The following is a 25,487-nucleotide window of genomic DNA, read 5'->3' as shown; positions in this document are numbered from 1 at the left end:
TGACTAAATGCAAACAAGTGCATGCGCCATTTTTATAAGCATCATCTGCTCTTCCTCAAAGCCTGATAAAATTAAAGTTTGCTCATTTCTTCCAAAGGCTACTGGAACATTTGCATGCTTTTACTTTTACACGCATTGTCCTTAATTGAATTTTAAAAGGCAGGAAGCTTATAAAGATGCCGTCGTCCGTGTTCCGTTTCGACAGGTGAATGCTCTAATGTTTCCAGACGAGGCAGTTTTTAATTTCCTACAATGTCAGGATGTCACCTTTGAGTGCTCGGTGCACTTCCAATTTCTTTTTTCCCCCCTTACCATAATGAGTTTTGTTCATGGTTTTTTCTTCTTCCCTTCTCTCACAGTCATTATTGAATCCGAGAAGGCAAGGGTTCAGGTAGGAGAGAGGTTGTGCAGCTGGCCATCAGAACATCCTTCAACCTGCGCGGATAAAAAAGGATGAATGCTCTGAAAGTGTTCAAGGCCAGAGTGAGAGATGAGAGGAATCTGTTGATTTACTAATGGAGCAGGGGTGGCGGAGACTATAGAGAGCCCTTTGAACAGCAACACTCCTATTCTGACCTCTTTTACACTTTCCTCCATGCCTTTTCCCAATTTTTTCCCCTCCCTCTGCCTTTGTCTGCACGTGCATATATAGTCCAGTCAACACTTATTACTGATATTTGACAAGCAGCTACTCTGGAGATGCAAGCACATTGTAGTGCCCCGTTGAAACCTTCCTCCTAACAGTGAAGTTACACTTCCTCTCACTGATAGACTTTTTAAAATATTCACATCCACACTGAGACTCGCACAAATCACAAGTTCTCCCAAAAAAGCCAGCAAATTCCATTACAATTCCAGAAGGATTTGGGTTAATTTTGTAAATATGGGGGTCAGAGCTGCCCACAAAGGGGAGGCGAAGTGCATGTGCACAGGCTTTCAGTGTGTGTTTGCTGCGTGCATGCACGCGCGTGAGGAAGAAACGCTGACTGTGTGAAGAGGAGAGTCCTGGAAGCAGCAGTCTAAACCCAGCCACTCTCTCCAGAGATAGCGCTCCTTTCTCATTTGCTCTGGCCCTATTTTAATAATAGCTGTGCATAAGTAATTTCTAAAAGGCCAGGCAGGCACATGTGCATGGGTGGGGGGGAGAAATTAAACTCATTTTATCTGTGAGCAGGTGGATTCCTATTTATCATTAACATGCATAGAATTTGCACAATGTTATTTCTTGCTGCTGCTACTGATGGCACGTCATCCAAATAATGTTAGGGGAGGGTCTCACCCTCTTTTCTCCTTTTTTTTTTTTTTTTTGCTTATGCTGGAGTGAAATTCATAGATAAAGGTACCGGGTCTTTTTTTTGTGTGCAATTTTCTGCAAACGGAAACTAATTCTGGGAAGCTTCTTATTACAGTGCCAGCTCATTTGGTTTGCATTAAAAAAGGACAGGAGCGACATTAGGATTTGTGCCAGATTTCCAGGAGATGCTCCAACGTTTGCTCTTATATCATTAGTAACACCCCTCCACCCCTGCGTCTTTAGAGAAGCCCTTTTTTTTCTTTTAACTGGCATTAAACAATCTCAACTCATTATTGGCCCAATAATAAAACCACAATGTATTCGACTTCCTGTTTCAGATCCTATCAAAATATTGGAATGTAAATGTGTAATTTTGAACGCATGATATGGAGGTTTAACACATTTATTTCAGATGCAGGATTATTTTTCTTTTATTTAAAATTAGGATTTTTTTTGTGTTTCACATTTTTGTTGATTTACAGTAGTTTAACCGTTTCCATAGGTTTTAGACTAAAGGGTACGTTTGAAGCAATCAATATTTAATTAATTAATATTTTTTAGGTTTTAGATGATAATATTTACTTTTTTTTGTATCATATTAATCTGATCTGTTTTCTCCAAAATAACTCTTATTGATGACATTATGGATGCTGCAACAAAGTGATGGGAGCCTGGTGATTGATAAGCAGGAATTGTCACAGATTTTTGTTAGTGTTTTGTTATTATACACAAATTAGAGGTCGGAATTTGGTCCCAACGTTCCCACGTCATCTGTATTTCCCACTGTAAAATCTGCACATCTGCATTGTCGTGCCGAGGAGCGCCGTCCAACGCCAGACTCTGCAGAGGGGGATCACAGTGTGTGCAGGCCGGATTAGGCTCTCTGTGACCAGTCATTCACACCAGTGTTTACGGTGATGAAGAGCGAGATGATGATGATGTGTGTCTCTTTTCTCCCCTCTGACAAATAACAGCATGGCAGCTCCACAGCTCCTGACAGCCAGCCAAGCAGCCAAGCAGGCAGGCAGTCAGCCATTGTTTTGTAATGTGTTTCACTCTGCCAGCGCTGATCCTTTGCTAAGGTACTTACCATGCTATTGTTGTCTAAGTATGCTATTTTCTGGCTGGGCACCTCCACTATAAAATACCACGCTTCCCCCTTTTATTCTCTTTCTCTTCTTTTTTTTTTTTAAAGAGAGGTTTGTTACAGTCACCATCATACTAATCCTGGTGTGTGATATGTATATGTGTCAACATAGAGGAAGAGAGGGGAGTCTTAACCCAGGAGAGAAAGGGTGTGAATGGCAGAGAGGCAGATAGACAGACAAGTCCCATTCAGTCTTTACTGTCCCCCCATGACACCAAATTACTGTTTATCAAAATAAGACGAGCAGTATAATAAGAATGCTTTAGGAGTGTATCGTCTAATGCGTCTCGGATATGTCGAGGACTTTTGGTATTTGAGCAGAAACATTCTCGAAGAAGCCAGATTAAGACTGGAGGTCAGAGGGGGGAACAGTGACTGCAGTGGTTTGGATTGTTCATTTACATGAATGTGAGCAAACATTGGACTCTTTGGTACATTTTTATGCAGTTTGACATTTGCACATTTATCATTTTTAGCCAAAACAGGATGCAGGCGGAATAGAAAATGTCTACAATAATTCTCTGCTTTCTGCTGCATATTTAAAATGAAATAAAAGCAATTACACCCTTTAATATTTGTGCTAAAACCAAAACAAGTGGCCTGTTTATGCAGTGTATTGTAGTAGGGTGGTACTACTTTTTAGAATGTAGCTTATGTTTTTGACGTACATTCAAATTTATTTTACATTTCCTTGGTTCCAGAGCTTTTAAAAACTTGGCTCAGCACCCTATGATTCAGCACAGAACTGGAACAGTATACAATCATTTTAATATAAGCATTTATTGAAGTTTAAATTTATATTTTTGAATGAGAACATGTTTTGTTTGTGTGATTCAATCTAAATATGCAAATTTAAAACAGTACCAAATATAACATAATCCACAGAAAACAATTGCTTTTTGTATTGTATGAGCGCAAACTTTTCTTTTCCCTTTTTTTTTTTGCGTTTTTGTTTTGCTGCAGCCTTGATTGACAGGGTTTCTGTTTAAGAAACAAATCATCTCATATCTCTGTTTTAATTAATTCTTTTAAACCTTTTCTTTTTTTTTATTCCCACTTCTGGTTTGGTCTGCATATTTTCCCCAGCAATCGTGATGGTGGTACGAAAAATCTTTGGGAGTCTTAATAAGCCTAATATAGAAACATATTTGAACCCTGGCTCTCCACTAAGTAGATTATAAACATTTATTATTGCATGTTATCAGAATGTCCTGCACAGCATATTGCCAAACTTCTGTGGTCCAGTTTTTTTCTCCCCTGTGCAGTGGAAGATCATAGTTAATTCAGCAGCGTTATGGTAATGTAGAGGTCCCTATCTGTCCCAGCATCACACATACTAACAAGCTTAGGATAAGCCCAGCCTAGAACGGTATGAGGTTTGAATTTCTGGAACCGGCACAGTCTCTGCAGCTAAATCTCACTTCAGCAGAAACCAGAGGGGGGATTCCTCTGCTTAAAAAAAATTAGTGCTAGTGCATATATTTTTTTCTGCAAGGAAAGGAGGTTTGATACCCTGTGAGAAAAAAAAATGCACTGTATGTAAAAAAAAAATAAAAAAATTAAGAAGGCAAAAATCGTCTTGAGAAGGCTAATCAGCTGGCAACTCTGAAAAGCCTGTAAGGTGCATTAAGAGATTTATACACAGCGCAGAGGTAAAGCCCCACAACATTGTTGACTCATTTAAAGGTGCCAACATCTCAACTTTGTGCACTGTTAACAAATGCACTCATGTTAAGTTGGTGTACTCTGCACTTCTCCTGGCTCTGTAAATCGCAGTGCATCTGCCATAAGCATGTTATGCGCCGGAGCTCATCAGTACCATGCGATCCCAGGCAGAGCTGCCACTGTGAGACAACATGCTAAATCCTGTTTGTGAGACTTGACTGCGCTCAGCTCTTAGACTAATCTAACCACCCTCAACCTCCGAGAAACGAGAGTCTGTCGGTGCTGAGGAGAGAAGAGGAAGAACAGAACGGAGGAGTTGGAAGACAGTCTGTACAATTCTAATAAAAAAGACCTAAAAAAAAAAACGTTTGGGAATTTTGAGGAAATATTAAGATAAAGCAGTAAAGTTGGTAGTAACTCAACTTAAATTGAATTGAATAAAAAAAGGGCTGAAATGCCAAACTGTTACAAAGAACAGCAAAGACTACCTCAAGCTTGTGATTCTAAATTTGCATTTCACTCAATTGCAGCATTTATTCAACAAATCACAGATCTGATTCAATGCATATTTATTTTTGGTCCAAACCTTGTGTGCTGTTATAGTTTTTCATCTTTTTTTACTTTTGCTGTGTCAAACAATGTTTATATGTTTCTTTTTCTGTCTGGTAACCATCTGTTTCATACACCTTTTTTGTTTTCCCACCAGATATTCCTTGATCGCTCAATAATAAAGAGGCAGGTAGAAATAAAACTATGTGAATAAAAGTTTAGCAAGGCAATGTTTTGTGTTGTTGCGGGGCAGAGGTGCACGCTTTGGCCAACACTGAGCAGACACCGTTTTGGCCCATCCTTTCAGGAAAATATGAGAAAAGAAACTGTCTTTTTGTGTTGGCTTTAAAAGAAGTCAGAGATTCAGTTTGAGTTGATTAATTTTAAATATGTTATTGTAAAATAAGGCTAACTTTATTTACTTTAAATGTATGTTTGGTGACTTCAAATGAAATGGATCTCTTCTTCTTCTTCTACTTTTTTTTAAATTTTGGTTCCCTGTGAGATAACATTATCAAATAACAATAGTTTTTACATTTTTTCTTTCCAAAAATCCCTCTGGAAACTGATCTCTAATATTCATGCACAACAAACTCCATAGTTAAAAATAAGCCAAACTGAGTTGCTTTTAACCCAACTCTGAGATTAAAAAGGGAGTAATTATTTTCTGGGTTATTTTAATAAAAAAAAACATAATTTTAGTTAAAAAGAAACCACTATAGCCTAAAAACATAGTAATGGTCCAAAAAGTAATAAAAAAAATATAATACCAAAATGACAAAGCCAAGATTGGGTTGAGGAAATAACCCAAGTGTGTTAAGAGCTTCTCTGTCACAAAGTTTACAGTTTTTGTTCCCTGAGTCATCTGACATAAAGCCTTTGAGGTGGCAGCCACTTGACTTAAGGAACAGAAGCAGACATAAAGTTTAAAGTGTTTATCTTGCTTTTATTGTCTTTCCCTTTTTCGTTCCATCTTTCTCTTTGCCTCTCGCTGTCTGTCTGTCACTTCCTCCCCGTCTGTGCCTTTTCTCTCCTTCCAAATGATAATTCCGAACATCACAGATTTGGCACTTGTAGCAGGTCTCGCTGAAAAATTAATTAATGCAAACTCCAAGTGCTATCGAAATTATACATTTGGAGTGCGCGCAGATACAGAGAAAGAGTAGGAGAGAGATGTGAGGACGTTCTGGTCTCATTAAGGGAGCAGGCAGAGTGGAATTAGTCTGAATATAATGACAGGCCGCACTATCTCATGTAAAAACAGCCCTGTTTTCCTCTCTCATTCATTGGCACTAGTAATTAGTTTTGGCCCTAAAACTGTCACCCTTTACTCTGGAAAAAGGCAGATGTGATTTGAGGTGCAATTTAATCTTGCTTTAATGAAGAACTAATGGACGCATTGCAAATTACTTCTCCCTTCCAGCCCCCTCTCTGTGATTGAACAGGGGCTGGGGAAAAAAAAATCTATTTCCTGCTTTTGAAAAGATCAAGAGTATCTTTGATAATGGTGAGAGCGTCACCGGCAGCTTCATTGCATAGAGCCAACAAGCTCTCTTAGGCAAATCACAATTCAGTGGAGAGGAGGCCACAATTAGCGACAAAGAAGGGAGAGCGCTGCCGGGGCCCGAGCAGACAGAAAGCCTCTTGGCACTCCGGGGTCGTTGTTCCAAAAAGGACCCTGGAGGTGACACGCAGGAACAATGAAGCTTGATAAATTCCCCTTTAAAATGTACTACTAATTTTCAATTATGCCTATAATGCATTACCTATTGGAGAGAGATATTGGACATGCGGGGAGAAGAACAAACAGTCTCAACACTCATCTTCCTGTTTGTGATATTGGGAGCTTTCTGAGGGCCGGATTGTATTAGCAAAAAGAGAAAGAAAAAAAAAAGACGCTGTTTGCTGGTGATTTCATTCCACTGAGACAGATGGAGAAACTCAGAGAAGATGGAAGGAATTTTAGTGCCAAATCATATCCAGCCATTACTTTTGATTCTTCTCGAAGGATTATCCTGAGCGCAAGGATGTGACTGCATTCTTATCTAATTTGACCTAATTTCCAAAATGATGTTTTTGTTGTTTCAAAAGGCAGTATTGGTGCAGAAGACAGAGCAGAGAGGATGAGACCTTGAAGTGGGAATCTGCAGGAGAACTGCCTGCTGCTCTCTAAACCACTTAAAGGAGACTGTTTCAAACTGGCATCACTAACAGATGATGTTGTAGAGAATGTATCAAGGCCAAATCATAGTCCTTGAAATGGGCGAAAGGGGACGTGAGAACTGAGTAGGGTCAGACATGTGGAACGTGTGTATCTGCTTTTTTATGTGTGTGAGTGTATATGAATACAGCCAGAGCAAAGCAGAAAGCCTAATGGGAGTGGGCTTAACTCCTGCACACAGCCTCGCTACATATCTGATTACTGGAACCAGTAATTTTCTTTCCTTAAATAAGGAAGAAATTGGATAGGATGAATGAAATTTGGCTGTCATATTGCAGTGATGGTGCAGCAGGGAGATTATGTGTTTCACATAATCGTTCATCATTCCCCAACCAATGTTCGGGCTTAGCATAATGGAATTGGTAAACTGGTTTAAATCAGAACGTGAGGACAGACTATCAGGCAGACTCTGAGGATCTGTGGTAATGTCTTCAGACCAAGCATTTCCACCACAGAGCTGCACACACACACATGAACACACTCACACACATTGCATAGCAAACTGAACAAGATCACTGTTTTTTGACCTCTCATCCCAGTAACACAACACATACACACTCTTAAAGCACATTTCTCTTTACACACATTTGTGTAAATTCTATTCGTTATTGTTGCATTTACTTCATGGAAACCAAATTCCCATGACTGTATAATTTAGTATAGTTAATGGACAACCTCCTGAAAAAAAATATGTGCATCTTTTTGAATACTGTTTTTGTGTTACAGCAGTAACATCTAAACAGAGATTTTTTTTGTCTTTAGTTTGGGTGCTTATTCCTTTGATTACTCATGACTTTTTAATCAAAATTACTTTTTCATTTTTAAAGGATATGTTGCCTCTGACTGATTTTAGTTTAATTTTTTCTGCATGTGTCCCTCCATGTATGTTTATTAATAAATCCTTTTATGTTAAATAATCCAGGAGGGGTGCTGTTACTTTGACTTAAATATTCTTTGTGCTTTCTGGTCTATGTTAGCTTTTTTCTTTTTGCATAAGTCAAGTAGTAAAGATAGCCTTCATAGAGCATCCCTACTGCAGTTCCCATGAGATCATTTGGCCACTAGGTGTCACAATGGCTGTTTGAAAAAGATAAGCTTGCATCTCCTCTGTTTGACTACCTGCTGTGAGTATGTGCAGAGTGAAAAATCTCATCTTTGTCTTTTAAACCTGACCTGTTTTATACAGCCTTAATATATTCCATTTATACAAAGGTTTGTGTTCTCATTTTGACAATAAAAAGACTAAACAAGCATGAATTGTTTCAAAACAGCATCCATATTGATGGATTACAATAAAACCTTTTTGTTGAATTTTCATTGTTTCTTAGTAAATGTAATATTTTTGCTTTAGTTTACACCTCTAAGCATATCTTTCATTTTTGATTTTGGTAAGTCACAGCTTTAATCATCAAAGTATGATTAAGCAGAGTAGAATCTATTCAAATTCTGATAAATCACCCTGTTATTATTAAACATATGTACAGTTTTAAGGACTTTGTGGGGAATAAAAAGTAATACAGGGAATATGTTTGTGGTTAAGCTCCTTAGCATAACTGCATATTATAAATGGAACATTTCCAGCATTTAAATAGATCCATATACCCAAGTGTTTGTTCTGATCTAGTTTACTGGAAACAAATATTTAAACCTGCTTGAACTTATTCTTCAGATTTTTTCTAAACTCTAAAACAGCAGTGTTTTTAGAAAAATGTACTTAAATGTCCAACAACACAGTTCGATGTTTATTATTTTTGCATTATTAATGGTGAATCAACTCCTAACTCCAGTATAAGTCGTTAGCACTTTGTAGGTGCAGATTTTTGCCGAAGGCTGTTTAAAAGCCAGTGGGATCCTTTGTTGATGCATTTGCATACATTTCCTGCAATCATTTTTGATTTCATTTTGACATTGGTACCCATAACTTAATATTTTGTTGCACAACCTTTTGAGGCAATAACTGCAATTGAACAGTTTCTGTATTTGTCAATGAGCCTTCTGCACCTGTCCACAGGTATGTTGGCCCACTCCTCATGAGCAAACTTCTCTTAGCCATTCTTGTTTTTTTTTGCCTGTGTGTTTTGGATCGTTGTCCTGTTTGAAGACCCATGACCTGCGACTGAGCAGATCATGGGTCTTCCATTTCCATTTCCATCCAGAATGCCTTGATAATCTTGAGATTTCATTTTACTTTGCACAACTTCAAGACACCCTGTGCCAGATGCAGCAAAGCAGCCCCAAAACAGAACTGAAGCTCCTCCATGTTTCACAGTAGGGACAGTGTTCTTTTCATTGTATGCTTCTCTATGAACATAGAACGGATGTGCCTTACCAAAAAGCCCCAGTTTTGTGTCATCTGTCCAGAGGACATTTTCCCAGAAGCTTGGTGGCTTGTCAACATGCATTTTTGCAAATTCCAGTCTGGCTTTTTTATGATTTCCTTTCAACAGTGGTGTCCTCCTTGGTCGTCTCCCATGTAGTCCACTCTGGCTCAAACATCGACGAATGGTGCGATCTGACACTGATGTACCTTGATCTAGGAGTTCACCTTTAATGTCTTTGGAGGTTGTTCTGGGCTCTTTGGATACAGTTCCAACTATCCGTCTCCTCAATTAGTCTTCAATTTTCCTCTTCCGGCCACGTCCAGGGAGGTTGGCTACTGTCCCGTGGGTCTTAAACTTCTGAATAATATGTGCCACTGTCGTCACAGGAACTTCAAGCTGCTTAGAGATGGTTTTATGAGCCCAGACCTGAATCCCATTGAACATCTGTGGAAGGAGCTGAAACATGCCATTTGGAGAAGACACCCGTCAAACCTGAGACAACTGGAGCACTTTGCTCATGAGGAGTGGGCCAAAATACCTGTGGACAGGTCCAGAAGGCTCATTGACAAATGCAGAAACTGTTTAATTGCAGTGATTGCCTCAAAAGGTTGTGCAACAAAATATCGAGTTATGGGTACGATCATTTTTGTCCAGCCTTATTTCATTAGTTTGTTTTTTTAAATAATTCTATTAATCAACGACTCAAAAGCAATGGCTGATTTTGATTATTTAATTTTCAACAAATTTTAATATATTGTTACTTTTGAACGTTTCAAGTCATTTCAGTGAGCATTGTGGGCTTTCTTTCTTTAACTGAGGGGTACCAACAATTTTGTTCACCACTGTTTATAATGCACAGTCTCTAAGCTGAAATCAGAAAGCACACAATAAAGAATTGATCAAATTTCCAGTCTGTGTTCTAGTATTCTTTAGTGCAGTTGATGCTGATCAAAGCTGTAAGCCTGCTGTGTTTACAGCCTTTTTTTAATGCAAGATACTAGACTGAACCACATCATTCTGTTGTATTAAAGATTTGGATCCTGATGAGTGTAGGTGAAAAGAAATACAAAATTTCAAAATACTAAATACTTAAGCAAATTAGCTAGTCCAATAATGGCTTTAAAAAAATTTTTTTTATATCTAGCTATATTACAATCTGCATAAAATTTCACACTAAATAATAGATCTATTTTATTGTATTGCTTCATCACTAAAATTACTTAAATAAAACACAGCAATGTAGCTTTCTAACATTAAAAAACAAACAAACAAAAAAAAAAAACAGGACAACAAATCGTCCAAAACCTTGTTGATCCTTTTCACAAACAGTAACCCAAAAATGTAATTTGGCTGTAAGTTAATAATTTTAAAGTTGGGAGTATCTGCCCACAAAAACGCGAAAGGACAGGTGTTGGCCCAAACTTCAAACCTCAGGCTTGATGGAACACCTGTCGACCCAGCATCCTTTGCGTATCCAATATGGAAGAACTGGCGGTGGAGGTCCGTGGCTCTCGCGGCGCTTATTACAAGGTAAATACCGGGGCATCCGTGCACCTTTGACCTTCTGTCTTTCACAAATTGTTTACTATGATAACCTAAGTTCATTGGACTTGATTACGTGTCCCATCTTCCTCTAAATTCATCCAGCTGCTTGCTGTAAGCCTTTAGCAGAGTTAGCCAAAATTAGCAGGCTAGGCTAACGTCGATGATTGTGAACATTCGTTATTTATGATTATTATATTGACTATAATCAAATCCAGAAAGCATAATCCGTTTTGTAAGACAGCTGACTTGTTTTATAGTGTATCTTTTAACACACAATGGACTTTTTCTTCGGGTTTTCGTAAGCTAAAGTTAGCTTACTAGCTCACTGGTAATTCTGTTGACGTCAGGTAGGTTCTTGCCCTAGTTCGGTTGCTAAAGGGCTTTTTACTCCATGGAACATAAGGACGTGATGAGTTTGTTAAATGTACATATTAGGGATTTGAAATCTCGACGTTAGGTTTTCTATGCACGTGGCGTACTTCTTCACACTTGTCTGCCACTGTTCATTCACTGAGACTGTATCATGCCCAAGCTATCTTTACTATTTCTGCGTATGCGAGTCAGCTGTTCCTTGTCAATCCTGAGCAGCTGGCATGCTGGGAGAGGGTCGCTCATTTCAAAGAATTACAGTGTATTTATAGTCCTGCAATCTGAAGTGGCACCAAAGTCTCCCCTTTTCTTCCTTCCATGTCTCCTTTTTCATCATCCTTTCCCCCCCATCTACTATTTTAATTTCTTACTACTACTAGCATAATGTTTAACATGTTTTCTTTTTGCCAGGCCACTTTGTAAACCAACACTACATGCTAAAATAGTTTCACTTGAGTAAATTACAGCTAAACCAAGCAACTGTGGGTATGTTTTGTGAGTTTTGTTACTGTGATTCCAAATATCTCCTAGGAATAATAATTAGAATGGGTTTTGATTTCACTATAGATGTTGCAAAACAAGTTTTTTATTTATTTATTTATTTAATTGTAACTCGACTCCTTTTATACTTGTGTAGGGACTTTCTGAACTCTGAAAAGAAAGAAGTGAAAACATAAGCGATAGATTGTAAGTTGTGGTGTTAGTCTGTAAACAGTAAGTGGAAAAAAAGTGAAGTAGTGGTCCCATTATATCATTTTAAAGTGTTTTTTTAAATGACTTTTAGATTCATTTGAGTCGGGACAAATTCAAGTTTATTTAGACCCAGCCCAGAGTTAACTATGTAATGATAGAAGAGTGAGCATGCAACAGTTACTTTCTTGAGTTTTATCATGCCTTCAAAATATTAAGCAAACTAACAAAGGAAGAGGGACATTTGGGTAAATTTAAATATCTTGAAGTCCCATCAAGCACCCTCTGAGCATCTCCATGTGCCTTTGATTGTCAGTTAGACTAAAAAAAAGAAATTAGAAACGTGTTTACTCTTTACCTGGATATTGTAGGGAAGCTGATTGGTAACATTGATGTTAATCTGAACAAGTCAAAACAGTGAGAAGGGTCATAAATAGATTTTATTCAGAATTTAAGGTTTACCATTATTACTTTGTTCGGATATTTCTTGCGTTTTTTTGTTTAACTGATGTCCTTTTATCCTAAGTTAAAATTTAGAAGTCTCTATGTAACTTTATGGCATTTGTAGTTTTTGTGAGCCTGTAAATGTCTTCTCTGATAGTAAAATGTGAAGATTAAGGGGATAAACAGCTTGTTACATTTTTTTCACTTCAACGAAACCCTTCGGTCTACCCTATGGTTTATTACTTTTCTTTACTGGAAGATCTAGATAGTGTCTGCACATCATGGTTTAGGCAAATGCTTAAAACCACTTTATAAAGCTAAGTTTTGAATCTAGAGGAAACATACATATCTGTTGCATTTTCTATGATAATCTAATAATAATATAAAAACAGATGCTGATTAGCATAAAGAAAGGCAAGGAAAAAAATGAAACTATTTTTGAACAAAAGTTCATGGTAAGTTCTGCTATAGGAGCTGGAACTGCACCACACCTGATCATTACATGACCATAAGGGGAATCATTGACCACTCATGAAATAACAGTTGGATAAGTCTGTTAACCCATACATAACACAAGATAAATGTTAAGCTAGTGATTCAATGTCAGCTTGTCATTTCCAATAGGTATACTGAACTGGGTTTCTGGTAAGGATATTTTTAACAAATGGGAGGACTGTTCTCAGAAGTTTGGACTATGTACAGTGAGGCAAAAACTTATTTGGTAGTTGGGAGCAAGTTGTCCCTCTTAAAAAGATGAGAAAAGTCATAAGTTCACCTCAATGCTTTTTGTAATCCTGTTATCAATGATGGATATCAAATGTTTCCTGTAGGTCTTCTGCAGGTTGGTAAGCACTGTAGCTGATATTTATACACATTTTGTCAGTGTAGATCTTCTCAAGAGCTGTGATGTTCTGGGGCTGTCACTGTGCAACAAAGACTTTCAACTCATTCCAAAGATTCTGTATTGGGTTGGGTCTATTGGACTAACCCACTCCAGAACGTTGAGATACTTTTTACATAGCCACTCCTTTATTGCCTGGGCCACGTGTTTGGCATTGACAGGCCGATGGATCCAGATATATTTAATAGTCAATTATGATGTTGATGGAAGGACGACTTTGCCCAAAATCTCACCATTCATGTGGCGTTAATGGCGACTGTGGTCCAGTGGTAGGGCGGTTGACCTATGATCGGAAGATTTAAGGTTCGATTCCCGCCTTGCCAGCCCATGTGTCGAAGTGTTCTTGGGCAAGACACTGAACCCCACCTTCCCTCTGGTGGAAGGTTGGCGCCAGCGCCCGGCAGTGGAGCCGCCACCAGCGTGATAATGTGTCTGTGAATGGGGGAGTGGGAGTGTGACTGTGAAGCACTTTGGGCCTTCGAGGAAGGTAGAAAAGCACTGTACAAGTATACGCCATTTACCATTTTCATGGACCCATTCATCCTTTCCTAATGCAGATTAGTCATCCTGTCCCCATGTGAAAAAGCGGCCCCAAAGCATGACTTTTCCCCCTCCATGCTTCACAGTGGGTATGGTGTTCTTTCTTACTGTGGTCCCAGTTCCCTTCAGTACCCCTGTGTAGTTCTGCACTGTTTTCTCTTAGGATCATTTGTACCCCACCAGGTGAAAGAAGATTGTCAATGATCTTCTATTTATTTTATTTTGTAATAAATAAAATATATTTATTTAGTTCTTTCAAGGAAGCGGCTTGATCTATTCTCGTCAAGGTGCTTCCTTGTTGATTGGTTCATCCCAGTCTTGTTAAGGTGAATCATCTTGTCCCTGGTGTCCTTAGACAGAGAGCTCTTTGGTCTTGGTCATGGTAGAAAGGCTACTGTTTAGCTGTTTATGTGTGGGCATCTTTTATACCAATAACCAGTTCAAACAAGTGACATTAATTCAGGTAGTAAGAGAGAGAAAAAGCTTTTTAAAATGGAAGTATCAGGTCTGTGAGTGACAGAATTCTGGCTGGTTTGCAGGAGCCGAAGACTTGTATGCACCATTATACAAATAAATTATTTAAAAATAACTCTGTGATTTTTGTTTTTGTTTTTTTTGGCCTCTACATCCTAAAGTCTCTCACAGTGGAAGTGTATCTATGGTGAACATTACAGACTTCTCTTATCTTTTATATAGGTCACATTGCATAATAAGTGATTGGATGCTAAGTTTTTTTTTGCCCACTGGAAATGAGAATGAACAACGTCAGAAACCATTACTTACACACGTTTGTTTCCCAGCTTTTTATGTGTTTTTTTAAACATTTATTTGATCTAACCTTTGTTTGAAATGCCTAGTTTTTGTTCAGAAACACACATCTGAAGAAAGATGGGGCTAAATTTTGAGAAACGGGTTTGCACAGCCCTGCTGTAAAGACTTGTTATAAAAGGAATTTCCCACTTGTGTATTTTTTCCAGGGCTTTGTCAGAGACATCCACGATGATTCTCTCACCATTGCCTTTGAGAACAAGTAAGCATCTGCAGCTACCGTGCCATGTCTGCATCCGTTTCCCTCATAATCAAAATTCAAGGTCTTCACTGCAGTTGTAATGCTTTCAGCAAGGCGTGACATCAGAATCTTTCATTGCAGTTGGCAGCCAGAACGCCAGGTGCCCTTTGAGGATGTCAGACTGCCACCACCTGCTGACACCAAGAAGGAAATTAGAGAGGGTGAAGAGGTGGAGGTGAGAAAAGCACATCCTATTTTTCTAAACTGTTCTCCTTTGGCTTTCATTTTTTGTGTTGATCTGCTTCTTCTTATTTAATCTTCTCAGATTTTATCCAGAGCCAATGAGCTGGAGCCTTGCGGCTGGTGGTTAGGGAAAGTTCGTATGATGAAGGGTGATGTACGTGTCATTAATTACGTTCTTTTTTTGTGCAGTAATATAACTTACAGCTGAATTAAAGTTATTTTTATATTGAGTTCTTGAAGAACGGTTTATTGAGCTGTTCCAAACACCGAGCCTCTGTTTATCTCTAGTTCTATGTGATCGAGTATGCAGCCTGTGATGCCACCTACAATGAGATTGTAACCTTTGAGCGTCTGCGGCCTGTCAACACCAACAAGCCCCTCTCCAAAAACCCCTTTTACAAGTGCACTGTTCCTGTTCCTCAGGATCTACAAGAAGCGTACGTGTCCCACTATAAGAAAATCACCTTCCACATTCCACAATCATTTATTATGTGTGAGAATGTCCAGATTCTTTACATAAGGAAGGAAATGCAATGCAGTCTTGTTGAATTTCAGGTGCCAGGCTGAGAATGCACACAAGGACTTTAAGAAAGCTGTGGGAGCTTGTCGCATTTCATACTGTCCTGAAACCAGTCATCTAGTGATTGTGGTAACTACGATATGCTGTCAAGTCTCCATAACGCTTGGATTATCCACAGTTTCCCCAACGATCCCCAGCTCTGCTGTAGTCCTTATGTTTATCTCTTTCTGTCAGTCGACCAACGAGGCAACAGTGAAGCGGGTGTCTTTGCTGAGTGACATGCACCTGCGCAGCCTTAGAACCAAGCTGCTTCTGATGTCACGTAACCAGGAGGCCACAAAACACCTGGAGGTCAGTTGTTTTACAAGAACTTAAGGCTGTATACTTTAACCCTTTAACTCCGGAGTTTTTGCTTCAGTCTTTGCATCCTTTCTACTATCATAACTCTTCAACTTTTTATGCAACTAATGTCATTTCAGAAGGTTCTGAAGTGAAGAAAAGCAGCCTTTTGCTGAAATGCAACCCTTTAAAGCAGGAGTGTCAAACTCATTTTCACCAAGGGCCACATCAGCATAGTGGCTGTCCTCAAAGGGCCAGATATAACTTATACATGTAACTAAATGTAATGAAAAATAAATGTAACTACTCTTTAATGTGAAATAACTTATTATTTATTCACTATAACTTTTTAAAATGACAATTAGTTGCATAGAAAAAAATATGTTTGCTTGTTACTTTAGCATAAATCCTTACATTTGAGTCTGCCAGGTTAGATTATATGGACAGGGTTTAAGTCATAATGTAGAGTTGCCCAATCTGATATTTCAAGTCTGATTCCCCCAAGATATGAATAATTACACATCAATTTTTATTTTTTATTTTAAGAAATGAAAAACTTTTATGCTCTCACGGGCCACATGAAGTGACATGGAGGGCCACATTTGGCCCCCGGGCCTTGAGTTTGACACATGTGCTTTAAAGTATTGACGTTTCTCCATGACAGAACCAGCTGTCATGGAGAAAATTGGCTTTGCGCTATTAAGCATTTTATGTTCATGTGTTGCATATTGGTGCAAAACTGATACGAAAAGCCACTTTTCTCCGCGTCAGAATCAGCCTATTCATGTTTATTGCACATATAGCTGGAGTTGCGGTATGTAAAAAGGCAGTATCTGAATTCTTCCACTTCCCCTATAGCTCTTCCCTACCTGTACATTTTGCGTTCCAAACGGGGAGTTATGGAAAAACACCGTCTTCAAATTCAGGCGACACTAACCCTCGATGACATCACAAATAGTCACCTGAGAGCTATGTTAGCGCGTAGCTGCCAATCATCCAAAAATACATAACATTGGTTTTATAATTTTTGAAAGTCATGTTGAAACAAAGTCATTTCTGTAAACCTCTGTGCTCCAGACCACATTCACAAAGTCACTACGGACAAACAATTTTGGACACCCCTGCCCCTTAATACACTAAATACATAAAGTATAAATTGCACCAAAATGTTAAAAAATGAGCTCATACGTAACCTGAAATGATGGGATGTTATTTGTTTGCATAGACTTCGAGGCAGCTGGTGTCCTCCTTCCAGGAGGAGTTCACGGTGAGACTCGACCTGATGGGCCTCGCCATCGGCAGCCACGGCAGCAACATCCAACAAGCACGGAAAACTGCGGGTGTCACTGCCATCGAGCTGGATGAGGAGACGGGCACTTTCCGCATTTACGGGGAGGTAGGCAGCTGTGTGACTCGACCACCAAACAATTGTTAACACCTGCTGTGCTTTGCAGATTTATTAGGAGAATATTACTTACTAGAAATGCCCATTGTTTAAAATGAGAAACGATGTACAAGGAGGGACCTTTCCTTCTTTAATTTTGAGATTTATTGTGCCAGTATTAGTGTTCTTCATGGAGCTGATGGTTAATATCAATACATTTAAATGGTTGTTATTCCAGACAGCAGAGGCTGTAAAGAAAGCAAGAGGCTTCTTGGAGTTTTTGGAGGATTCTGTGCAAGTACCGAGGAACCTTGTGGGTAGGTCCACAGTTTTTGCACTTCTTAAGAGTTGGTTAAACCAAAAATATTCAAATCTTTCATTTTGTTGCATTTCATTTATGCGTTTCATTTTATATCACCTGTAGATATTTTTATATCCCGTGGTCACGTCTCATTCCTTCTGGTTATCTCTCCAGGTAAAGTGATTGGTAAGAATGGGAAGGTCATCCAGGAGATTGTGGACAAGTCTGGAGTGGTACGGGTCAAGATAGAAGGCGACAACGACAACAAGCAGCCACGACAGGAAGTAAGTTGAGTGTAGCGATGCCTTGCTTGCTGTCAGCAAAGTGCAGTTTTGTTCAGCTTATTTATGTTTTCTAGCATGTAATGTGTGTTATTTTTTATTTTTATATATTTGGTTTTACAGGGAATGGTCCCATTTACCTTTGTTGGTACTAAGGAGAGCATTAGCAACGTTCAGGTCCTGTTGGAATACCACATTTCCTATTTGAATGTAAGATCTTAAACATTCTTCTTTTTTTTAACAGTGAATGCCAACGCTAATTTAAGCATCTCTTGTGTCTTAAAGCCCTTTTTTTGCACACTACTACAGCCACAGCATCTAACTGCTCTCTGCATGTAAACATTACTTCATAGGTAGGATTTTTAAAAGTGGAAGCATGTCTGCACCTGAGCAGCTCACCTGTCTTCATGTCTACATGCTCCTGAAGTCTGAGTGGCTGATTAAATCAGCAATCAGTTGTCAAATCCAAAAGCATTGGGAATGAACACACACATCTGCAAATACAGATGTCTGAGGATGTCCTTGCGCTGCTCTGTGTGTTTTTTGTGCAGGTTTTGTGCCACATGGATGTGTGTGTTGTGCTTTGAATGCATTAAGTGGGAGTTCTTCTTGTTCAGATTCAGGAGCCTAAAGGAAGTAGCAACAATCTGAATATACACGATGTGAGGCGTTCTGCATAAACAGTGATGACCTTAAAAAATGTCAGATGTGCCTGATTGGATTTTTTCTTCTGAAAGTTACAGTGTTTTTTCTTCTTTCTAGGAGGTGGAGCAGCTTCGTCTGGAGAGGATGCAGATCGACGAACAGCTGCGACAGATCACCCAGGGTCACCGACCAGTCGATCGGGAGAGGGGGGAAAGAGGGGGCGGAATTAATGCAGACAGCAGTGCCAACGCGTCCTCGTCTTCTTCGCATGGCAGCCGCTCTTACAATGGCAGAGGCCGCGGACGAAGAGGCTACAGCACTGGATATGGTAACACTCAGATGAATGAATCAGTGTGTTCCAACAACTAAACCAAAAGGACCTGGAGCGTTGACTAAAATGTGCGGTGTGTGTCTCTGCTTTACTCATCTTATGTCTATTCTGTCTTTTTCTTGACCATCCAGGCACCAATTCGGAGCAGTCCAACGCCTCAGAGACTGAGTCAGAGCGTAAGGATGAGCTCAGTGATTGGTCCCTGGCTGGAGAGGACCAGGAGAGGTGAGCGTCTGTTTTTACGGAAGTTGGAAGTTGGGGAAGTTGAAATGTCTCTGCAGGCTGAGCGCGTGATCTGTCACTTCTGCTTTGCTGGACATGCAGAGAAAGGGAGAGAGGTCCTCGGCCACTAAGAGACGGTCGCAGGAGACCAGGACCTGGCAGAGGTCGAGGAGGAACAGGAGGAAGGGGCCGTGGAGGAAGAGGAGGATACAGCAACAATTCTGGTAACGATAAAGACAAGTTGAACTACAGTGTTCCCTCGTTTATTGCAGGAGCTACATTCCATAAATAACCCATGATAGTTGAAAGCTGCTGATGTTTTAAGGCTGTAAAACCCCACACCACTACACTTTTCTCAGACAAACATGAACATTTTCACACTTTTCTATTTTGTTGAAGCTCTCACAAGTTCAAACCTTAACAGAAAAATAAGTCCAGTGTTATAGAATGAAAACTAGATCTGATCGCGATCAAAGATTTATGTCGTTTGGCAAAATGAACGCAATTGTCTACAGCCAATCAGGATGCAGAACACTTAAAAAAAAAAAAAAAGAGCATGCAAATTACAATGAAAAACCCTGCGAGTTGAAGCCATATATCAAGGGAACACTGTAAACCAAAACTAAAGGGAAATAGTTTTTTCTCTCATGTAAACACAACACATTTGTTCATTTAATTTCGTCGGCAGGGTCCTGGGATCGGGACAACACCTACTCCCACGGAGCTTTAGAGACGAACACAGAGACAGACCACACAGCTGACACCGATGCCAGCGAGTCCTTGTTGCCTGCAAACCGCCGCAGACGGTCTCGGCGGCGCAGAACAGACGAGGATGCCACTATGATGGACGGCATGAGTGAATCTGACAATGCTTCAGTTGGGGAAAACGGAATAGGTATGGAATTTTGACCGGTCTGGAGGCTACTTTGATGACAGGTTTTCATCGACATGAACATTTTAAACATGTTCAGTGTTTGGTTTTAAGACCAAAAATGTTTTTGTAGCTGTCATGCTGCAGACCCTCGTTTCCTGTTTCTACGTTAAAAAGAAGCTAGAGCAGTTTGATAATGAAAGATAATTAAGGTGCAAATCCCTCTTTTATGATGACTTAAAATCCCAGATGACTCAGAAGCTAAACCGCAGCGGCGCAATCGTAGCCGGCGTCGCCGTAACCGCCTGCCTGAGGACCGGCACCCAGGTAACCGTGGCAACAGCCACTGTGGCCTCTGCAAACCAACTCCCCTACAGTTTGGTAACTGTGTGCCTTGCCTCGTGTTTCGTTTTGCCACTTACAAAACGCTGAGCCAGAGTTTCAGGTTTAGTCTTAGCTGGTATGACTGACAGACATGCCTGCTTTCTCCAAGTCTGACTGTGGTCGGGTGTGAAAAATCCTCCCACGGCTGTTTGTGTTCAACTAACTCTTTTGCATGAACTACACTTGTAAAAAAAATGAACATATGAAGCAGGTTTTCCTGTCTTGGAGCTTCACAAACACGTTTTTCCGCCAAGATGCTTCTGTGTTCTTAAAACTCCTAAATGTCTTGTTGTTCTGTTGTTTTTGTTGCAGTGACGGTTGCTGACTTCATATCTCGATCTGAGTCTCAGAGCAGACAGACCACCAAGGACACCAAGAAAAGCAAAGCTTTGGTGACTGTTCACCTTTTTTAAAGAACTTTTGTTGTCATTTGTGTAACCTATTTTTTTTTTTACATCATAATATATGTAATAGCCTTTTTAATGTTATCTGAGACCTATCGCCCAGTTTTTGTCTCACACAGATTGTTCCTTTTTCCTCTTTAGAACCGGGTGGATGTCATCACTGAGCACAGCTCTTCGGCTCCACCCGAAGACGCACACAGTATTTCTGACGACACCGGCACCAACGCTGCAAATTCTTCCACCGAGAACCCCCCCGAAGCCTCTGAAAAGGAGGGCTCGAACCCACAACCTGCTGTCAACGGAGTCTCTTAGTCAGATGGAAACGGTTTCAAATATTTGAACGTCTCTGGCTGCCCCCTGTTTAAATCTGTGTTCCTGAAGCAGCCTCAGAACCTATTCTCGACATTTAAACTCAACAAGCACTGTTCTGTTTGTACTTTTCAAATCTCTGCTGTGCAACTCTGTGTTCTGAAACATAACCTCTCCTGTACACATTTCTCTGTACAACTATTCATTTTAAATACAGTTTTTTACACTATAGTTCTTCCTGTATGAGCTTGCCAAAGATAGTCAAAAACACACAAACTGTACATTTCAGTCCACTCTTCCTCAAGAGGATGAACTGAATGTTTTTTTGTTTTTTAATGCTGAGGGATTCTACTTGTACCGACACTGTGGTATGCATGCAAAAAAACATATTTTCTTTCCCTTTTTTGGTTAAAAATAAAAAAAAAAAGCTGTGGAAATATGCCCCCCCCCCCCCCCCCTCAGAAAAATGTTTCCTCGTGTCCTTTTGACAAACTGGAAGTGGCATTTTCCGTTGCATATTTTGCATGAGCTATTTTACAGTGCAGAGCAGTTCTAGAGGAAAGCATAATTAACCCACATGTGATCAGTTGTTGTGCCTTAAGAGTAGACTGGACGTGTTGCTGCCTGGCTCTGCACGCCATCCCCAATGATTTCACTCACATGTGTGGACGCCGTTTGCCCTCACTTGAACTCCGTCAGGCCTGGGGGCTTTGTGTTTAATGTCTCTTATGGTGCTGGAGGTGGATGAAGGGTAAACAGTCAGAACACCCCTAAAAGTTTTTCAGGGCCATTTTTCCAAAATCAGGTTTGTCTGCTCTTAATGTTATTTGGGGTTTGGGCTGGGGGGTTGATATTAGCTGCTTCCTGTTTTTTTCTTTTTTTTAATGCAACCACTTAAATCATAGAAATGTTATTACCTGTCTAGAAAGGAAAACAAAAGTTTTGTTTTGCACTGAAGTGTAACCTTTTTCTGTTAAAGCTGATTGTAGTTGAGTCTGTACTGTTTAGTGCTGGACAGAATTGTATTGGTTTGCTGGAAACATCTCAGAACTGAAAATTATCTAGTTTAGTAACAGTTTTTTTTTTTTTAATTTTTTCTCAGAAATTACCACAAAGCTCAGTTTTTTAATTTTTTTTTTAATGTCATCACCCATAAATTCATAGGAACAAGACTTCCCGGTTACTGAGATGTTTCTGGAAAGCCATGCCTCTGTGACAATGATGTCATTTTCATGGTTCTTCCAACACTGGCTGGCTGGAAACTGGTCACGACTGTTTCTCTAAAGAAAAGGATTTGTTTGGATTATTTATTTTTAAAAATTTGTACAGTATTTAAAAAAAAGAGAAACACTAAAGTGTGTGATAACCAGAGGCTTTTCTCTTAAGACAAATGACAACTACTGAGAGTTCTGACATCCCACATGTTTCTGATGGGTTGACTACAGTGTTTTTTTTGTTTTTTTTTAAGGATTGTCTGGTTGGTTGATGTGCAATATGTTTTGTATGCAGATAGTTCTTAAATAAAGTTGATCTTCTATGTAGATTGAAAACAGTTTGTGCTCTAGATCAAAATGTGGCACACAAAGCAGAAAGTCTCATAATCTGAGATGAAAACTGAATAATTTTTTAATCTAAAATACCTCAAATTACAGCCACTGTAACTTCAACAAATACAGACTTGAATAAATCCATAAGTTTTAGTCATCTTTAAGTAAAAAAAAAACCTTTTGAACAAAGCCTTTAAAAACTTAAATCTATAAAGGAGCAGATAATTAAAATGAAGTATTTCACCCTTTTTACAGACTTGATTTTATTGAAGGGGATTCACAAAAATCAAGTGTCCAAGTCAGCCAGTGCAGCAGCATGAAAAAGATTCAGAGGGAGTTCAAACAATCCTTTGGAAAAATCAGCTCGACTTCTTGACCTGGTCATCCATTAGGTCCTTGGCTTCGTTTATTTTTGCTGCTAAATAGGGAGATCCACCTGCAACATCAGAGACAAGAAATTCTAGCAATTTGCTCTGCAGATCTGTGTGAATTTGCACGTTTAACTAAACGATATGAAGTTTGTACACTAATAAGAAGTTACATCTTTTTAGACATTTGCATGTGATGTGAATTGCTGTTGCATGTAAGATCTGAGCTATGCTGTGTTAAACATGACCAAGTTTTGAGTGTAAAAGGGATGAGATGAGTGACGAAAAGATGTGCTGATGTGTCCAGATTACTCAATTTAAGGATGCACTCACCTCTGTCGGGATGGTTCAAGATCATCAACTTTCTGTGTGCTTCTCTGATCTTCATTTTGTTGGCAGTGGGACTAAATGCAGAAAAAAAGCCATCTGTTGAATTAATGTTAAGCAGCAATATCCTGCAGAGAGGCATGCACAGCCAAACCAACACATGCCTTAAAAACATCAAAGAAAGAAGACAGGGGAGTCCACATACCTGACGCCTAAGACTAGGGCAGCCTCTCTTTTTGTCATTTTTGGTTCAAACCCTCCTCTATAATACCCTCCTCCAAAAGCCTGCAGCAGAACATGCAAGTCAACGATTGGTGCAGAGTTGCACAGAACACGGTGGTCTAACGTCAAGCCTGTTTTTATGCCGTACCGTCTTAGGAAAACTTTGAAGAGCCTGCTTCACCTGAGGCTCCATGTGCTTCATGGCCTGCATGACATACCGACCTGGCAGAAGAGAAGACAGAAATAATAGAGTGTATGTTTACTTTAAAAAATAAGTATATGGTGCACAATAATATTTACTAAAACTGCCATGTCCTACATTTATTTAAGTAAAGACAGTTTTTATATATATATATATATATATATATATATATATATATATATATATATATATATATATATATATATATATATATATATATATAAAAATTAGGAATTTTTTAATTAAATGCATGCACCTCAGAAAAACATCAATTTACAGAAATCAGAATGTCTATATAAAAAACACATCGTGCCACAGTCAACTTGCAAATAACGAAGATATATTATCGTCTAGAATTAAAAAAAAAGCAGATGAAAACTTCCTTCTGTTTCCAGTGCATTACTCCCTTTAGTGAACTCTGGGAGATGACAGTGGTTGACACCAGTGAATGCGTGAAGTCGCACCTTAAGTCTATTCCCGCAGATGATGTAAGGTGTTTTCAGACTGACCTGCGAATCCAGCCGCAGCCAGAGCCAGACCCGCCGCCACCATGGAGCTGGCCTGCAAGTATGACTTGTTTAAAACCACTGCAGATGGAGACACTAAACATCTATTTTGACTCACTACCAGTTAGTAAAAACACTGGAATTCAATTAGTTGGTAGCTGATGTTAGCTTAGCCGTTTTAAAAATGAGGTTATTGGCGATTGGCTGATGACAATAAAACTGGTTTCGGATCGGTTACCCTGCATTATAAAACGCGGCGTCTGACTTACCATGCTTTAGGGATAGGTTTTCGTTTATGTCAAAGATTAGAAAAAGAACTTTTGACCTCTCATGATTCCATTACTGGTTCCCATGTGTTTATGCCGGAAACCGAGGACAACTGCCGTAAAGTCCAGACGCGTGTTTATCTGGCCCCGCCCCCTCGCCTCTATTTTTGGTGAAACTGTTGGAAGTGTGGACAAAGCCAAGGGAACCTTTCTGAATTTAAAAGGTTTAAAGCAGATTTTTAACTCATTGTCCAGTTTAAGAACATGCTCAGTTGAACCACGACTAAATTAAAACTCAAATAGAATTCAAAGACTTAATGCATAATTGCATGCATTTACATTTGGGTTACTGACAGTCTTTAAGCTGACAACATTTAGGCTTATCCTTTCACATAAAAGGCCATTTTCGGAATTTGAAAATTATTTGGTTAAAAAGGCAAAACGAGGAAATTTTCTGTACAATATCATTTAAAATACACAAAATGCATTCATGGATGTAACTTTATTTAAAAATGGCATACAATATTCCCATCATCCCAAGAAATTGAATTTTTCTTCTTTATTTAGATAATTGTTTGCGGACCAATGTGTTTATTACGTCTTAGTGTGGAGCAGGTGTTTTCTTTCTTTCTTTGACTCTTAATTTCATATTTGATGCTAAGCTGTTTCTGTTTCTATTAAAAAGACAATTATTGATTTTAAAACACTTTTTAGTTTCAGGAATTCATGCCATTTTATTTTCTCATAACAGTTGTGTGAACAGCTTTCTCAATCAATCTCAAGAAATCTCAAGCTTTGATAACTCACTAAATTTATGATTTTTGTGATATCACCTGCTCAGATAAAAAAAATAGATCAAAAACACAATTGGACAACAGTTTTAAAAGGAAACTTAGTTTGTTAAAGTGACCCTGCCAGCAGCCCAATCTCTTTAAGTCAGTTCATTAAGGAAAGTAAACCCAGTTTGTTTAAAGTAAGGGTTAATTACCTCTTTGGCTTTGAGGTTAATGCACAGGGTTTGCAGCTACTAGGGTTAGGGGTCAATTGATCACTTTTCATTGTCACTTCTGGAAGCTCGAGAGGAAGAAGAGTCAGACACCTTAGACCTGAGAAGAAGCCA

General features: G+C 39.2%; 2 protein-coding genes across 9 annotated transcripts; one reads left to right on the top strand and one right to left on the bottom strand.

Moving 5' to 3' along the window:
• Positions 1–10,577: 10,577 nt before the first annotated feature.
• Positions 10,578–22,479, top strand: fxr1 (FMR1 autosomal homolog 1). Of its 7 annotated transcripts, none has more exons than XM_020702527.3 (18): positions 10,578–10,727; positions 14,664–14,716; positions 14,837–14,930; positions 15,021–15,092; positions 15,227–15,375; positions 15,494–15,587; positions 15,693–15,809; positions 17,023–17,193; positions 17,420–17,498; positions 17,657–17,766; positions 17,887–17,973; positions 18,529–18,736; positions 18,871–18,964; positions 19,064–19,185; positions 19,650–19,856; positions 20,082–20,159; positions 20,529–20,608; positions 20,762–22,479. In XM_020702527.3, exons 1-18 carry the CDS (start codon positions 10,677–10,679, stop codon positions 20,930–20,932), a joined length of 2,037 nt encoding a protein of 678 aa, XP_020558186.1. In that variant the 5' UTR covers positions 10,578–10,676; the 3' UTR covers positions 20,933–22,479. The 7 variants fall into 7 exon arrangements, with proteins under 7 accessions (XP_020558186.1, XP_011472494.1, XP_078802206.1 ...); XM_011474192.4 differs by having other exon boundaries at positions 18,526–18,736; XM_078946080.1 differs by having other exon boundaries at positions 17,657–17,768; positions 17,880–17,973.
• A 243-nt stretch (positions 22,480–22,722) lies between these two features.
• Positions 22,723–24,509, bottom strand: dnajc19 (DnaJ (Hsp40) homolog, subfamily C, member 19). 2 transcript variants are annotated; one of them, XM_004068053.5, is made up of 6 exons: positions 24,371–24,509; positions 24,105–24,156; positions 23,542–23,615; positions 23,377–23,456; positions 23,178–23,248; positions 22,723–22,912 (listed from the first exon to the last, which is right to left on the bottom strand). In XM_004068053.5, exons 1-6 carry the CDS (start codon positions 24,371–24,373, stop codon positions 22,836–22,838), a joined length of 357 nt encoding a protein of 118 aa, XP_004068101.1. In that variant the 5' UTR covers positions 24,374–24,509; the 3' UTR covers positions 22,723–22,835. The 2 variants fall into 2 exon arrangements, with proteins under 2 accessions (XP_004068101.1, XP_023810133.1); XM_023954365.2 differs by having other exon boundaries at positions 24,060–24,156; positions 24,371–24,476.
• Between the last annotated feature and the right edge of the window lie 978 nt (positions 24,510–25,487).

The sequence above is a fragment of the Oryzias latipes genome, chromosome 4 (assembly GCF_053564925.1).
Source record: "Oryzias latipes strain Hd-rR chromosome 4, Olatipes_Hd-rR_3.1".
Lineage (NCBI taxonomy): Eukaryota > Metazoa > Chordata > Actinopteri > Beloniformes > Adrianichthyidae > Oryzias > Oryzias latipes.
Note: the sequence above shows the minus strand (reverse complement) of the source record. Positions and strands in the feature narration are given on the sequence as shown.

What these genes read in the sequence shown, in the direction of transcription:
- dnajc19 (XM_004068053.5), bottom strand. An exon ending in TTCAAAGTTTTCCTAAGACG is followed by an intron (nt 23,457 to 23,541) that starts GTACGGCATAAA and finishes GTTCTGCTGCAG; the next exon opens with GCTTTTGGAGGAGGGTATTA. An exon ending in GCCCTAGTCTTAGGCGTCAG is followed by an intron (nt 23,249 to 23,376) that starts GTATGTGGACTC and finishes TTCTGCATTTAG; the next exon opens with TCCCACTGCCAACAAAATGA.
- fxr1 (XM_078946079.1), top strand. Translation starts at nt 10,677, where the DNA reads ATGGAAGAACTGGCGGTGGAGGTCCGTGGCTCTCGCGGCGCTTATTAC. An exon ending in CCTCAGGATCTACAAGAAGC is followed by an intron (nt 15,376 to 15,493) that starts GTACGTGTCCCA and finishes GTTGAATTTCAG; the next exon opens with GTGCCAGGCTGAGAATGCAC. An exon ending in AAGCAGCCACGACAGGAAGT is followed by an intron (nt 17,769 to 17,879) that starts AAGTTGAGTGTA and finishes TATATATTTGGT; the next exon opens with TTTACAGGGAATGGTCCCAT.